Source organism: Eriocheir sinensis, chromosome 23, assembly GCF_024679095.1.
Source record: "Eriocheir sinensis breed Jianghai 21 chromosome 23, ASM2467909v1, whole genome shotgun sequence".
Taxonomy (NCBI): Eukaryota; Metazoa; Arthropoda; class Malacostraca; order Decapoda; family Varunidae; genus Eriocheir; species Eriocheir sinensis.
In genome coordinates, this window is record NC_066531.1 from 2,236,839 (window position 1) to 2,254,344 (window position 17,506).

At 47.4% G+C, this 17,506-nt stretch overlaps 1 protein-coding gene and 1 long non-coding RNA gene across 15 annotated transcripts in view; one reads left to right on the forward strand and one right to left on the reverse strand.

Moving 5' to 3' along the window:
• Positions 1-17,506, reverse strand: part of LOC127002384 (rho GTPase-activating protein 100F-like) — a 233,284-nt gene that overhangs the window by 11,177 nt on the left and 204,601 nt on the right. For 5 of the 12 annotated variants that reach the window (XM_050868259.1, XM_050868260.1, XM_050868250.1 and 2 more), the window contains 2 exons: positions 12,852-15,664; positions 8,633-11,866 (listed from right to left, as the gene is read on the reverse strand). In XM_050868259.1, coding sequence (XP_050724216.1) covers positions 15,207-15,664 — 458 coding nt within the window. In that variant the 3' untranslated portion in view covers positions 8,633-11,866; positions 12,852-15,206. Of the gene's footprint in view, positions 1-5,961; positions 6,346-8,632; positions 11,867-12,851; positions 15,669-17,506 lie in introns of those variants that run through there. The other 7 variants (XM_050868253.1, XM_050868256.1, XM_050868251.1 and 4 more) reach the window with 7 other exon arrangements.
• LOC127002403 (uncharacterized) overlaps positions 1-17,506 on the forward strand; it is a 134,043-nt gene that overhangs the window by 4,239 nt on the left and 112,298 nt on the right. The window lies entirely within an intron of this gene.

Consider the following 17,506-nt stretch of genomic DNA (forward strand, 5'->3'; position numbering starts at 1 on the left):
GGAATCGGAGCTTTCAGGATGGGAGTCTTTCCGAGGCTGACCTCTCGCTATTGTCAACTCTTAACAACCTCTTCCATTTAGCGGGTCTGGGTCGTGATCTGTTGAGTCCCCTTGATGGATAGAGTCTCGACAACCTAAGATTTGGACGCCGTTACTAGCCATGATTTCGCTGCCCTTTCCAAACGCTTGCACGGGCTCTCACGGCGAAAACGGGGCCGCTAATGGAGTCCGAATCTTAGGTTATTGAGACTATATCTATCAAGGGACTCTTCAGATCACGACCCAGAAGCGGGTTACGCAAAATGTAAGCCGGCATAAGTGCAGCCCATGTTCGTTGTGGCGCCCTGAGACAGTGAGATTCCTACACACTGCATGGAGACGCGAGGCAGGAGAATGACAATTAGCACTAAAATAACCAAAAAATAGTACCGTACAAAATGTCGCAAAAAAATAACTCCCTTAACGTGTCTCATTCAAAGGCGGTATGCTAAGTCTGTATATACCAAGTCAAATCACGCGCGGGAGGCGGTTTTGGGGCGGAGCAGCGGGATGACGTCACTTGGAGCCAAAAAAAAATACCCGCCAGTTCAGGGGTGACTAAAGTTGGGGCCGTGTGTGCACTCTGGATGTACATTCTCGCCTTCTTTCACAGCGCGTTCAGGCAAGCCACTGACGAAAAAATATGTCTTTTTATTGTGCTATTGCGTGACTGTAATTCCAATGCCTACAAACGGCGGTGTGGGGTGTGAGGGAGGGCATGTTGAAGTGATTGATTTAAATTATTGCCCAGAAACATCAGGAATTAACTATTTTAACGATAATTATAAGCACATCTCCTTATTAGGGTCCACGAGACAGTTCTTGGGTCGGAAGTCGGGAAATATAAGATTCTGAGTACGACAATCTGGCTACGGTCGTAGGACTAAACATTTCGTCCCCAAAGTTCACATATTTGACAAGGCTTTCGTAGGAGTTTAGGACATTTCCGGGGGTAGTCTTATGACCCTGGTGGTAGTTTGACCCTTCTTCTGTACCCTGAACCTGAAGAAACACATATTTGACAAGGCTTTCATAGGAGTTTAGGACATTTTCAGGGGTAGTCTTATGACCCTGGTGGTAGTTTGACCCTTCTTCTATACCATGAACCTAAAGAAAGACTCACTGGAACCCGACTGACCTCCTCTTTGACCTTTAGAAATAGTTGATGTGAGTAGCGAAAGGTCTATAATATCAGCCATTCTTCTTGTTTGACTCGTGTTCAATCCGCGATGCTTGGACAGGCTAGGATTCGGGATGGACGCTACTGAGGCGGTGCACGGTACGGATAATTTGATATACCTAGCTAACAACTTTACGTTAAGACTTGTTCCGAACACAAAAGAAAGTTGGAAAGTTTCGTTTAGTCGGCGCAACATCTGTGGTCATATGCCGGTGGTCAACTTCGGAGGCTAAGCGATTCAAGAAGACAGGTATTGGAAGTATGTGAACGCAACTAGATATCACGTTTAAATTGAGTTAAATTCTTGTGCTGGATGTTCCTTAAGCCCCGTTCATAATGTGCCGACTCTGAGCCACGACTTCCCACGACTCTAGGGTACACGAGGTCTTGGGTGTTAATGTGACAGGGTCGGGATGTCTTGAAAGAGGTCTTGAGACTGTTGCCGACTGCTGCCCCGACGTCGTGATGGGAGTCGGGCCGAATATCCGACAGTCGGCAAGATACCACGACCCCAATAAAACCTCCCCCCACAACTTGTCAAATGGAAAAGTCGTTGGGTTGTCGTGGCCCAAAGTCGGCACAGTGTGAACGGGGCTTTAGGAGAGCTTTTTAATTGTCGCAATGGCATGTACAACACTCTTCTCCTGCATCCCTTCTTCTTGCGGAGGTACGATAATCACTGTGTTTACGGGACTCGACACACTCCTGAGCGACACTTATGATTGATTGATAGTTTATTGTTGCAGGTAAACAACGAGGGAGAAGGGAGTCACACCTATGGAAAGTTGCCCATTGCTTAAGAGACAGATAGAGAGATGGAAAAATAGAGAAAAATAAGAGAAATACGGAGCGTGAAAGTTAAGCATTTTACCCACGTTTAACCGACAATACATATTCCGTGGTGAGATGAGCATTTTCCAATACACTGTACATCTGCAGGAAGGAACTGTAAGGGTCTGAAACCATTGGATGACAATCTTCCAGGCACCGCTGCAAGATTATCGTACTCAGAACATAGTATTTCCCGGTTTCTGACGCCTAACTATTGCCAAGAAATATCAGAATCTAACTCTTTTAACGATATCTATAAATGAGTTTCGTTATTGGATCCCAGAAGACAGTTTTGGGGTAGGAAATCGGCGGCTGAGTACGATAATCTGGCAACGTTACCCCTTTCCCCATTGTTGCCAGATTGTCGTACTCAGAGCATAGTATTTCTCGCTTTCTGACGCCTAACTATTGCCAAGAAACATCAGGATCTAACTCTTTTAACGATAACTATAAATGAGTTTCGTTATTGGAGCCCAGAAGACAGTTTTGGGGTAGGAAGTCGGGAAATATAAGCGGCTGAGTACGATAATCTGGCAACGTTACCCCTTTAGCTATTGTTGCCGGATTGTCGTACTCAGAGCATAGTATTTCCCGGTGTCTGACGCCTAACTATTGCCAAGAAACATCAGGATATAACTCTTTTAACGATAACTATAAATGAGTTTCCTTATTGGAGCCCAGAAGACAGTTTCATTGTTGCCAGATTGTCGTACTCAATGCATAGTATTTCCCGCTTTCTGACGCATGACTATTGCCAAGAAACATCAGAATCTAACCCTTTTAATGATATCTATAAATGAGTTTCGTTACTGGAGCCCAGAAGACAGTTTTGGGGTAGGAAGTCGGGAAATATAAGCGGCTGAGTACGACAATCTGGCAACGTTGCTTCCTGTAATAACGAACCAACTTTGAGAGGTCGCTAAAGCAGTTAAGTGTTCAGAGTCTAACCTGCATAATGGAGGTAGGAGAATACAGTTCGTACGGATGAGTTTAGCGACAAATTTCACTGGTTGATAATTTATATGGAAAATAATTAACATGAAACTAGCAAGGAACTATTTCACGTACTGAGAAAACCGAATCTTGGAGAGAGAGAGAGAGAGAGAGAGAGAGAGAGAGAGAGAGAGAGAGAGAGAGAGAGAGAGAGAGAGAGAGAGAGAGAAAAATATCGCTAAATGAAATAAATACCCAAAGGAAACAACCTCGAAACGAATCCTATGCACAGTTTGCAGGATCTGGATGTTTGTTACGAAGAGAGACTCGGAAACAAGGATTCGAGAGAGAGAGAGACAGCCAGCCGGATGGGGGTGGGGGGGTGGGGTTGGGGGGGTAGGAGGAGGGGGGCATGGGACTTTGGCACATTGGGACCAGACTGAGGTGGGGGAGGTAGCCAGTGGTGGGGAGGGGGGCTGGAGGGGCAGGGGGGTGGTTTTGTGTGAAGGGCGGAAGGAGCCGTATAGGTTTTCGTCGGAATATGCAACAAACTCATAGACTGCGTTGTCACACGGAAGGCCAACCCGTCCACGATCAGTGTGTGGGGGGAAGGCTGGGCTGGGCAGCTTTGATATACTCGTACAAAGTATCTAACGCGGAAAAATGAGAAGGGTTTGGTCTACCCCGCTCCCTGGACCAGTAAATTAAAACACTGATATATATACAAAGCACAACCACTTCACCGTAGCCACTGAATACGCTAACACGAAAAGCAACTATCATGATCACTAAGAGCCCTGATATTCTTCCTCAGTACACCTCTAATACACATCATGTTCCATAGTCAAAAATCTTACCTTTGTAAATATAAACAACAGATGCACTCTTTTTAAACACTTTCATATAGTACATAAGATTAGCTGCAAGTTGGTGAACAGTTGGTGCGTATTTACAGACATGAGAGAGCAACATGGCCTCTGCCCCTGTAGCACACGCGCAGCGGGGGAGGGGGGGGGGGGGGTAGGGGGGGGGGCTGGTGCTGCTGGGACTAGGGAAGGATCTATACAGGAGGGGGAGGGCGCCGATGGAAGGGGAGGGATCATTGGCGTCATCACCTATGTGGGGTAGGATGCTATCTGCTTCAATGTCTCTCCACTGATTTTGAAGTCACGAAAAATGTGTCTATCTTATAACCAGAACACTCCTAACAACATTAAGGCTAATTATTATTATTATTATTATTATTATTATTATTATTATTATTATTATTATTATTAGCGTAAGTTATTTTAGTCTTCATTAGTACCAGCATTATTACTATTTATCATTATTATTAGTTCGCATTTTTCTTGGTAGTTTTACATCACCCATGGCCTTGGTTAACCCGGTAGCTGCGGGGGTTATGTTTCTTAGGTTAGGTTAGGTTAGGTTAAAGGTCCCTCTAAGTGAAATAATGGGAAAGAATCATCACTCACGCAAACCATTTCATAATATATATCAACGCATATGTGATCAGTTTATGCATCATCTATTTTGGGGGGTTTATATCATGGCAGAAATTTGGCCCGTCGCTGGTACACGGTAAAGCCACAAATTTGGCCCGTCGCTGATACACGGTAAAGCCACAAATTTGGCCCGTCGCTGGTACACGGTAAAGCCACAAATTTGGCCCGTCGCTGATACACGGTAAAGCCACAAATTTGGCCCGTCGCTGCTACCGGGTTAAGAAGGGGTATCCGTGTTGACGCTCAAAGAATTTCGCTTCGTTTCCAACAGAACACATTCAAGCAGGTTCCACCCTCCTGGATAAGCATGACACATCTGCAGAGTTTGTGAGAATCCTTGACATCTCCGTCCCACTACCCGCGGGGGGGGGACAAGGCGCTCAGTGGGGGAGGGGCAGCACTCCATACCAATCCTCTAAGGCGCAGAGCGGGGGGGTCAACCGCACTCATACCGCACACAGCCAAACACCCTAGGCCTCAGACTCATCCCTCGCATGGCCTGACGCACCGATTCAGGAATACACAGGCAACGTCCATTCAGTCTTAGTCGCGTTCACAACATGCAGCAAAGTACTCATAGATTCCACACCACGCCACACCATACACCACACTCTGGTTCTCGCCACACCTAGAGCCAGCGTTGCCAGATTGTCGTACTCTGAGCATTGTATTTGTCATTTTTAGGCTCCCAGACGGTCATAACCACGCAAATAACGATAGAATATTAAAGTTATCGTTAAAGCTGTTAAATATTGATGGATTTCTTACTTTTTTTTGCAGGAGCTATCGGTCAGAGGGTACGAAAATTCAATGCGATGAGTACGGTAATTTGCCAACGCTGTCTAGAGCACACCGCTTCCCCCGAAACAACTAACAACAGGTCACAATCTAACTCCACCCCTAACAACAATTTTATCATCTTATATTAGTACACTATGAATGAATACACAATAATACTTAACAAAATTACTTTCTCACACCACACACAGGCAAGCAAGTGCAATTTGTAACACTTAATGTAGCCCTCACCACTCCATAACGCCCGTGGGCCTCCGAGCCACACCGAGACTGAACATTGTGCCAGATAAACATATCAGCTCATTGGGGTGATTCTATATCTCATACAGAGGTCTGACACGAAACAATTTTTTTTGGTTTTTTTACAGTGTTATCATAATGTTAAGCAACTTTTTATACTCTTAAAATACAAACAGTCATTCACAAGAGGCTTAGCAGTTGTCTCTGTGTTGAGTGTGAGTATGGCTGCCAGGTCAGTCGAGAGTTCAGTAGACATGGAAACGCTACCATGGTGCAGGTACTACGGACACACTCGCTGGTGCTGGGCCGTGACAAGGAGGCTCGCCTGCCGTCATCACTGGATACTCGCTAGGGAAATTTTCTTAATGGGAACCCAAGTCTATATATACCAAGTCAAGTCACTCTGCTTCAAAACTGCGACCGGTACGCGCTGGAGGCGGTTTTGGGGCGGAGCAGCGGGATGACGTCACTTGGAGCCAAGAAAAAAATACCCGCCAGTTCAGGGGTGACTAAAGTTGGGGCCGTGTGTGCACTCTGGATGTGCATTCTCGCCTTCTTTCACAGCGCGTTCAGGCAAGCCACTGACGAAAAAAATGTCCTTTTATTGTGCTATTGCGTGACTGTAATTTCAATGCCTACAAACGGCGGTGTGGGGTGTGAGGGAGGGCATGTTGATGTGATTGATTTAAATTAGTCCGCCTTTCCTCGTTTTCTCTAAATCCCTGTTTCTACATTCTCTAGTTTGGCTCCAAGCAACGTCACGCATAAACCACGCCTCCTCGGCCGTGTCTCCTCCCACAAACCTGCGCGTGACTTGACCTGGCGTATATAGACTTAGGGGAAGGGGCACAAAATTTTATGACAATAGATCACACCAAGCACCTACGGAGGAGTGATTGTGCTCTTTCTGATATGGGAGAGCTGCAACCCTGTTCTTGGTTATCTGACTACGTGTAAATTTTCAGTCAATTACGGTTCTTATGACGAATAGCTGGGTTCTTGTTTCCAGGCGACTTAAGCCGTGTGCGGGGGTGCTCTGCTGCCTTGGCGGTAACGGCTCAATTATTGCTGACAACCAAAGCGACGCAATGGAGGGAGGGAAAGTATACCCCAGGGAGACGCCTACCCACCTGAGCGAAGCACCGTTGCCAGATTATCGCACTCAGAGCATAGTATTTCCCGGTTTCTGACGCCTAAATATTGCCAGGAAACATCAGGATCTCACTCTTTTAACGATAACTATAAATGAGTTTCGTTATCAGAGCCCAGAAGACAGTTTTTGGGTAGGAAATCGGGTTATATAAGCGGCTGAGTACGACAATCTGGCAACGTTACCCCTTTCCCCATTGTTGCCAGATTGTCGTACTCAGAGCATAGTATTTCCCGGTTTCTGACGCCTAAGTATTGCCAGGAAACATCAGGATCTAACTCTTTTAACGATAACTATAAATGAGTTTCGTTATCAGAGCCCAGAAGACAGTTTTGGGGTAGGAAGTCGGGAAATGTCCGACTGAGTACGACAATCTGGCAACGTTACCCCTTTCTCCATTGTTGCCAGATTGTCGTACTCAGAGCATAGTATTTCCCGGTTTCTGACGCCTAAGTATTGCCAGGAAACATCAGGATCTCACTCTTTTAACGATAACTATAAATGAGTTTCGTTATTGGATCCCAGAAGACAGTTTTGGGGTAGGAAGTCGGGAAATATAAGCGGCTGAGTACGATAATCTGGCAACCTTGGAGCGGAGAGCAAGCCTGTTTTGGCAGACGCGTGAAACGAACGAGAAAAACAGGCAAATTAGGAACAAAAGTAGATTTTTCATCCCACCCGAAATTCTTAATCCTGACCAACATAAGATAAAAAAAAAGTAAAGTTGGAAAGTTTGGTTTAGTCGGCGCAACATCTGTGGTCATATGCCGGAGAGACAGACAGAAGGGGAAGGAATTATAGGAGAAGGGAACAGACCCCAGGAGACGGGACACAACCCCCGATTAATACCTGGTACACTGCCGGGTGGACAGGGGCGTAGGATAAAAATTATATAAAAAAATACAAACCATGTGAGAATGTTAGTGTCAGAAATTTTACACACACACACACACACACACACACACACACACACACACACCTGTGGATCCTATGGGGAGCAGTACCAGGCCCTCAATGGTCCAGTCCCCATGGTCTACCCGATACTAAACCATTATTATATTCCATCCGGGATGCTGGGAGCGATGCGGCAGGGATACTGAGGCAGCTTGGGTTGGTCACGAATCGCCCAGAGAAATTTATCCAACTGGTTTTTATTTGGTAAATCTTAAGAATAGCGACTCCTAGCGGGTGGGCGTTTAGGGCGCGGTATGGTGGTAAATACAACATTTCCAGCACGTACGTCGGGGTTTTGACAAGCGGACAGGCGCGTTTATGTCACAAGAGTGTATTTTTCTGCGCTGGCCTCACGATTTCTTCTAAGGCGATGGAGAGAGAGTTGGGGAGTTTCGTTTAGTCGGCGCAACATCTGTGGTCATATGCCGGAGAGAGACAGAAGGGGAAGGAATTATAGGAGAAGGGAACAGTTGGAAAGTTTGGTTTAGTCGGCGCAACATCTGTGGTCATATGCCGGAGAGAGACAGAAGGGGAAGGAATTATAGGAGAAGGGAACAGTTGGAAAGTTTGGTTTAGTCGGCGCAACATCTGTGGTCATATGCCGGAGAGAGACAGAAGGGGAAGGAATTATAGGAGAAGGGAACAGTTGGAAAGTTTGGTTTAGTCGGCGCAACATCTGTGGTCATATGCCGGAGAGAGACAGAAGGGGAAGGAATTATAGGAGAAGGGAACAGTTGGAAAGTTTGGTTTAGTCGGCGCAACATCTGTGGTCATATGCCGGAGAGAGACAGAAGGGGAAGGAATTATAGGAGAAGGGAACAGTTGGAAAGTTTGGTTTAGTCGGCGCAACATCTGTGGTCATATGCCGGAGAGAGACAGAAGGGGAAGGAATTATAGAAGAAGGGAACAGACCCCAGGAGACGGGACACACTGCTGGGTGGACAGGGGCGTAGGGTATCAGAAAAACCGCCCAAATTTGTCCACTCCGCCCGGGAATCGAACCCGGGCTCTCTCGGTTGTGAGCTGAGTGTGCTAACCACTGCACCACGAAGCCCCCCTCGTCGTACGTGCTAGAAATGTTGTAATTACCACGCACCCACTAGGAGCCGCTATTCTTAAGATTTACAAGCCTCCTGTATTAGCTAGCAAGGCACAGACCAATTTCGATCGCTATGTTTGCTCAGATTTAACGACTCTCGCACGGCATTAGCGATGTACCCTGACTGACTGAGCGGCTCCTGGGTCTGCTAAGCTCGCACAGGCGTTGAGGGGTACCAGCGTTACCATAATATCGTACTCAGAACATCGCATTCATCAGTTCCAGGGCCCAAAACTCTCCTACCCACACAGATAACGAGATCCTAGTTAAAGTTATCGTTAAAAGCGTTACTCATTGGCGTTTGTTTGCGATAGCTGTGATTCAGAAACCGGAAAATATAATGTGCTGCGTGGCTGTGTACGATAGTTTGGTAACGATGATGGGTAGGCGTGAACAGACCGTCGATGTTTAAAAGACTAATATAACGTTTGGTACTGAGCAATTTGTCTGCGGGAGGAAGGTTCTGTTCTAATATGGTTCACGTTTTACGCTGCAGCCCCCGAGTCAAGCTTTAGTGTCAAGGTTACATTTCCACGGAGCACACACGAACACATCCTCCTCTCACTGCTGCTTCCAACACACTAACCCCCTTGAGTGTTCCCCTCCCCTCCAACGTTGCCAGATTGTCGTACTCAGCCTCCTGTTTGCCGATTTCCGCCCCCAAAACTGCCTCCACGACCCCAATAACTGCCTTCATATATAGTTATCCTTAAAATGGTTAATTATTGGTGTTTTTTGGCAATAGTTAGGCATCAGAAACCGGTAGATACGAGGCTCTGAGTACGATAATCTGGCACCGTTGCTCTCTCTCTCTCTCTCTCTCTCTCTCTCTCTCTCTCTCTCTCTCTCTCTCTCTCTCTCTCTCTCTCTCTCTCTCTCTCTCTCTCTCTCTCTCTCTCTCTCTCTCTCTCTCTCTCTCACACACACACACACACACACACACACACACACACACACACACACGGTAGAATAAACAATTGCAATAAAATCAAATGGCCTCACTTTGTCAAGTCTCACTTAAATTAACAATAAGAACGCAAAAAATAAAACGTGTTCTGTTTCCCCTTATAAAAAAAAACACTTCATTTTCTTATGGTAACCGACAATAACCTAAATACATCAATGGCTGAAGGTGATGGGGTAAGTCTATATATACCAAGTCGAGTCACGCTGCTTCAAACCTGCGACCGGTACGCGCAGGAGGCGGTTTTGGGGCGGAGCAGCGGGATGACGTCACTTGGAGCCACACAAAAAAAATACCCGTCAGTTCAGGGGTGACTAAAGTTGGGGCCGTGTGTGCACTCTGGATGTGCATTCTCGCCTTCTTTCACAGCGCGTTCAGGCAAGCCACTGACGGAAAAAATATGTCTTTTTATTGTGCTATTGCGTGACTGTAATTCCAATGCCTACAAACGGCGGTGTGGGGTGTGAGGGAGGGCATGTTGAAGTGATTGGTTTAAATTAGTCCGCCTTTCCTCGTTTTCTCTAAATCCCTGTTTCTACATTCTCTAGTTTGGCTCCAAGCAACGTCACGCATAAACCACGCCTCGGCCGTGTCTCCTCCCACAAACCTGCGCGTGACTTGACTTGGTATACATAGACTTTGGCCAACACTGTGTCCCACGTGTGTGTGTGTGTGTGTGTGTGTGTGTGTGTGTGTGTGTGTGTGTGTGTGTGTGTCATTCATCCATGATCTGAGCAAGCCAACACTATTCGGAAAGGTATTTAGCACACTGGACCGATCCTTTCTCATGGGGCCATCCACACTGCTCATCCCCGTCCCGCCGCGAGGGCTCAAGGAAGTTAACGTTTTGGACAGCGACAAACTTCAGCAAGGAGGGTAGCAGTTCAGCGCGTTATCCACTGTACCCAAAAGTGATGGTACTGCATTACGAAGCGGTGTGTGTGTGTGTGTGTGTGTGTGTGTGTGTGTGTGTGTGTGTGTGTGTGTGTGCGTGTGTGTGTCGGTGGGTGAGTGGTTAGCACGCTCGCCTCACAACCAAGAGGTATCGGGTTTGATTCCGAGGTGGAGACGGATGGGCATTCTCCTTTCATCCATGTCCTTATCCACCACGCGTTAAATGGGTGACGGGTGTCTGTTGGGGGCTGCCTCCCGCCTCTCGAGTGTGTGTGTGTGTGTGTGTGTGTGTGTGTGTGTGTGTGTGTGTGTGTGTGTGTGTGTGTGTGTGTGTGTTTACAAGAAAGGAGACAGCTCAAGGGCACAAAAAAAGGAAACAATAATATAAAAAAGCCCGCTACTCGCTGCTCCTAAAAAGAATCCAAAGAGGTGGCCGAAAGAGAGGTCAATTTCGGGAGGAGAGGTGCCCAGATACCCTCCTCTTGAAAGAGTAAATAGCCATCAAAAGCCATACCCAGCGATCCTTGATATGGAGTTCCAAGTTCCTTCAAGGACGATACTGACTGGGGATTTCGAGTCCGACACACACACACACACACACACACACACACACACACACACACACACACGTCATCATCTGCAGCTGTGATTAAGATGGTGTGAATTAATTTTTTTTGTATTGAAAATTAACCTCCCCCCGCCCCCTTCCCCCCCCCCCGAGTGGTGCCAGCCCTGAGTAAAAGCTGCCTCGGTACAACAGGAGGCCTCGAAGACGCTTAACAAGTTCAATAAACGATTCCTGCAGACGGTGAGCGGCTCGCTGGTGAAGGCTGCCACGCACATTGCTGCTGCCAAAGTCTATATATACCAAGTCATGTCACGCTGCTTCAAAACTGCGACCGGTACGCGCAGGAGGCGGTTTTGGGGCGGAGCAGCGGGATGACGTCACTTGGAGCCAAAAAATTATACCCGGCAGTTCAGGGGTGACTAAAGTTGGGGCCGTGTGTGCACTCTGGATGTACATTCTCGCCTTCTTTCACAGCGCGTTCAGGCAAGCCACTGACGAAAAAATATGTCTTTTTATTGTGCTATTGCGTGACTGTAATTTCAATGCCTACAAACGGCGGTGTGGGGTGTGAGGGAGGGCATGTTGAAGTGATTGATTTAAATTAGTCCGCCTTTCCTCGTTTTCTCTAAATCCCTGTTTCTACATTCTCTAGTTTGGCTCCAAGCAGTGTCACGCATAAACCACGCCTCGACCGTGTCTCCTCCCACAAACCTGCGCGTGACTTGACCTGGTGTATATAGACTTAGACCCCTGCCCTCACTCACATATAGAAAACGAAGGTAAATACAATCCCAGAAACTAGGAAAAAACCGAACAAGCCAATGATTAAAAGTTAAACAGAAGCATTATTGATTTTCTGCTTGAAGTGTTTAGACTGATGAGGATATTCACTTTTGTGGAGTTGATGACTAAGTTGTTTCTTATACATGAGGCTGAAGTGAGTATTTCAATTTCTTACTCCAAAATTTGTGTTTTCGCAAGAAGCTCCTAAACCATCCTAAATATTCCACAATTACAAACATTTCACCTTGTAATATAATTTTGGGACTCCCTGACTGCGGCTGCTAACACGGACCCTACGAGTCTCTATACGGTGGGTGGGTTGAGGCTTTTTGTCCCGGTATTCTAGGTATAAAATCATTAGGGTGCAGCCACACTCCACGCGGTTTGCTGGGAGGGTAGAGGTTAGCGGGTTGCCTAGCGGGTCAGCGGCAAGAACAAACACATGTTATCTAATACGAGTGGCCATACAGGACGCGGGTAGCGGCTAAGTCTATATATACCAAGTCAAGTCACTCTGCTTCAAAACTGTGACCGGTACGCGCAGGAGGCGGTTTTGGGGCGGAGCAGCGAGATGACGTCACTTGGAGCCAAAAAAAAAAATGCCCGCCAGTTCAGGGGTGACTAAAGTTGGGGCCGTGTGTGCACTCTGGATGTGCATTCTCGCCTTCTTTCACAGCGCGTTCAGGCAAGCCACTGACGAAAAAATATGTCTTTTTATTGTGCTATTGCGTGACTGTAATTCCAATGTCTACAAACGGCGGTGTGGGGTGTGAGGGAGGGCATGTTGAAGTGATTGATTTAAATTAGTTCGCATTTCCTCGTTTTCTCTAAATCCCTGTTTCTACAGTCTCTAGTTTGGCTCCAAGCAACGTCACGCATCAGCCACGCCTCGGCCGTGTCTCCTCCCACAAACCTGCGCGTGACACGACTTGGTGTACATAGACTTAGGGTAGCGGGTTCCCTCCACGCTTACCCACTCGTATTAGATAACATGTGTCTGTTCTTGCCGCTGACCCCCTAGGCAACCCGCTACCCTCTACCCTCCCAGCAGACCGCGTGGAGTGTGGCCGCACCCTTATAGAGACTAGAAGCAAAGGAAATGTACATATAAGAAGTTGACACCAATTAAGTACAAGAGCACTGCAAAGGTGTGAGTGCAACCCTGTCAACACTGATACACGGTAATGAAGGAATATCTGGCATCGTTTTCGCTCATCTGTCGCCTGTCGTTCCTTAAAAAGTACATTTGGGCAAATACTATTCATGCATTTCACTTAACCACACAAAGATGTCTGAAAGGCAGTTGAACCGACAAAGCACCAAAACTCGTGAATGCAAGCTGCGGTTTTCGTGGCCCCGCTAGCCACGGCGCGCGCGACCACGACACGGAGAACCAGACACTGCCAGCACGCCCGGCCGAGTGTACGATGCGACGGCGAGGCTTCACCACACGGATTGCCCTTAATGTGAGCTGACTGGGTTCCTCCTAGGGTCAGGTGGAGCTTTAGTACGATATTTTGCAGCGATATGGCCATGACGTCACACGGTGTGGTTAGTGCCGGGGTGACACTCGGGTTTGAATCAGCCACGAATTCTATGTGTTCTTGTTGGCAAAGTGTTGAGACTACATTATATGATCGTACTCTTCAGTTTGAGGTAAATAATCTACGCCTGAACTGGTTGTAAGCTTTGAACCCTTTGAACCTCATGTAGGTGGTAGGTGATGGCCTCTTCACAACAGGCGGGGAGGAGCTAAGTCTATATATACCAAGTCGAGTCACTCTGCTTCAAAACTGCGATCGGTACGCGCAGGAGGCGGTTTTAGGGCGGAGCAGCGGGATGACGTCACTTGGAGCCAAAAAAAAATACCCGGCAGTTCAGGGGTGACTAAAGTTGGGGCCGTGTGTGCACTCTGGATGTGCATTCTCGCCTTCTTTCACAGCGCGTTCAGGCAAGCCACTGACGAAAAAATATGTCTTTTTATTGTGCTATTGCGTGACTGTAATTCCAATGACTACAAACGGCGGTGTGGGGTGTGAGGGAGGGCATGTTGAAGTGATTGATTTAAATTAGTCCGCCTTTCCTCGTTTTCTCTAAATCCCTGTTTCTACATTCTCTAGTTTGGCTCCAAGCAACGTCACGCATAAACCACGCCTCGGCCGTGTCTCCTCCCACAAACCTGCGCGTGGCTTGACTTGGTGTATATAGACTTTGACTTACTCGGGGCTCCACGAGGAACAATATTGCTACATGAAAGAGCAGACAGTTTAAGGGACAAGGAACACTGCGGATTCCTGCATGAATTTGGAATGGTCATGCTGTTCAGCTACTCAGGTGGGGCAGATGGATTCCTAGGGGAGTTACATCTCATGCAGGTGCTTAAGAAAGACGTAATAATTGTTGTTGCTTTGCCAACGTCAGCTGCTTGCTATTAGATATCTTCGTCACCACCAGGCCAGCTGGGACTGAGGCTGCGGCATGCTGAGCAGAATGGAACAGTGTCTGGTACTCTACCTCACAGCCTGCATGGGAAACATCGGGCGTGAGGGAAATGGAAGCCATCTGGCAAGTAGTTTGCACCGCCGTTGAATACTCTCGAACACCACAGACTACCGGGCAGTGCAGACACTTAGCTCCCTTGCTGCTGACTCCAGTATCCGCACTCCCACTGACTATAAGCTCTTGGCAGCTCATCTACTGATAATATTTGACATCTCCACTGAGACAATATATTAAATTAAAAGTTTGTGGCAGTGATTTGTAACACAAGTTGCATAAATCCCGCAGTGGCCTCTCCCCGCAGGCGATGACCGAGGGTGATGTTTATGCTTGCCCAAAGCTGAGGTGGTGTCCCCAACAGCCCTTGTGTGCAAGGGTTCCTGTGGCCTTCTCAGGGCTGCTCACGAGGGGTGGACTTCGCCCTCCTGACAAATTCGAAGTTTTGATGCATGTCCGCGAGGCACCACGATGATTTTGGAACTTCTTTGCAGCAAGTGATGTTAGGGATTCAGCAATTGGCTGCAACTAGTGTTATATTTTACGCTTTTTTAAACACATCAGAACCTGGCCAACTGTCGCCAAGCCTACGCCAGGCATAAAAGAGCTATGGGCAAAATTCCTGGAGACTCGGAGAACAGCGACAGATTTACAAGAGAACCAAATTACAGACCAAATATGCTGGACCAAAGGTGGCCTCGCTTCCTTGAACATAACCGAAGGATTCACACCGACACTTGAGAGGCCTGCGTGGGCGCGTCCAAGGAGCTGGCTAGCTGGACGTTGTCTCGGCTCCGTCCTTGTCCTCCTCGGTCTCCGTCTCTGGGTCGAGGCCGCGGGTGGCAGTGAGGGTTGACGCCGCCTCCGAGGACCCTGCTGGCAGGGAGCTGGTTGGAGCAGCGGTGGTGGATGGCGGGGACGTGATGGAAGAGGTGGGTGTGGAGGTGGTGGAGGTGGAGCCGGGAGCGGAAGGTCCACTAGCTGCTCCACTCCCAGGCTCTCCACCGGAGCTGGTGGTGGCGATGGCCCCCAGTACCAGCTTGGGCCGAAGGTTAGCAGGAGGATTCGGGGAGGAGTCGCTCTCTGAACCTGGGGACTGGCTGGTGGGCGTGGTCCGGGGCGTGGTCCGGGGCGTGGTCATGCGGCTGCCGGGGCCCCCGACCTTCCGCCTCCCCGGGTCCAGGTGTGAAGGCCGCGCACTCCGAGCACTCGCTGCTTCCGCTTCCCGAGCTGTCTGGAACAAACAATGTAACAGGATCTGCCAGAGGAGGACACCAACCCCTCCAGAGCCCACTGCTTGTGATGCTGGGTCTGCTAGTTGTCTTTGCAAGAGTATATTCTGTCCATCGTTAGTGAAAGCATTACCAACAAACAGTACTCATGTGCATCTTAGGATATGTTTGATTTAATTGATCATTTAATATTCAGTGATATCAACAAGTCTCCATCACCTGTATCTAAGGAAATGTTTGATTTAATTGGTCATTTAATATTCAGTGATACCAACAAGTCTCCATCACCTGTATCTAAGGAAATGTCTGATTTAATTGGTCATTTAATATTCAGTGATACCAACAAGTCTCCATCACCTGTATCTAAGGAAATGTCTGATTTAATTGGTCATTTAATATTCAGTGATACCAACAAGTCTCCATCACCTGTATCTAAGGAAATGTCTGATTTAATTGGTCATTTAATATTCAGTGATACCAACAAGTCTCCATCAGCGGTATGCCAAGAGGCCGGCAGACGCACATTCTATGGACAGGGGAATAAAAACACTGGTAGGACTAATAAATGACTACTGTTTAACCTGGTAGCAGCGGGGATCATGTTTCTTAATGGTCCCTCTAAGCGAGAAAAATGAGAAAAAAATCACCCCTCACACAAACCATTTCATAATATATATCAAAGCATTTGTGATCAGTTTATGCATCATCTATTTTGAGGGGTTTATATCATGGCAAAAATGTGGCCCGTCGCTGCTACACGGTAAAGCCACAAATTTGGCCCGTCGCTGCTACACGGTAAAGCCACAAATTTGGCCCGTCGCTGCTACACGGTAAAGCCACAAATTTGGCCCGTCGCTGCTACCGGGTTAAGTGGTGTTAAACTATCAGCTTGATTATGAGAAGTTACTAATTTAAGAGTAGAAGGTTACTTACTAATTTAATGGCAATATATTACTTCTATAATGGTGATAGGGAGGGTTGGTTTGAAAGTAGGTTCAGGTTGTTGATAGCGAAAGTCTAAGGCTCTTCGTCTCATCAGCTCTCCTCCTCCTACTGATAGTCTTCTACCTCTTAAATTCCGCCGCCATGTTGCCTCTCTTTCTATCTTCTATCGATATTTTCACGCTGACTGCTCTTCTGAACTTGCTAACTGCATGCCTCCCCCCCTCCCGCGGCCCCGCTGCACACGACTTTCTACTCATGCTCATCCCTATACTGTCCAAACCCCTTATGCAAGAGTTAACCAGCATCTTCACTCTTTCATCCCTATACTGTCCAAACCCCTTATGCAAGAGTTAACCAGCATCTTCACTCTTTCATCCCTATACTGTCCAAACCCCTTATGCAAGAGTTAACCAGCATCTTCACTCTTTCATCCCTATACTGTCCAAACCCCTTATGCAAGAGTTAACCAGCATCTTCACTCTTTCATCCCTATACTGTCCAAACCCCTTATGCAAGAGTTAACCAGCATCTTCACTCTTTCATCCCTATACTGTCCAAACCCCTTATGTATCTTGATGTTTAAATGAGAGAGAGAGACAGTGTTACGCCTGGCGCCGCCTATATAGCCAATACGGTCCATTTCTGCTTGCCGTCTGCTAAATAATAGGATGCAAAGATGAGCGGAACCAGGCTTCAGTGATAATATATGACCATTTGGTGTACTTATTTAGCACGGATATCGGCTGTGGCACCTTCGTCATATGGCAAAATATACTTAGAATAAATGTTGATGTTCGGTAACCCAGAAACTGTACGAGGTGGTTTGCTGGGAGGGTTGAGGGTAGCGGGATGCCTAGCGGGTTAGAGGCAAGAACAAACACATGTTATCTCATAC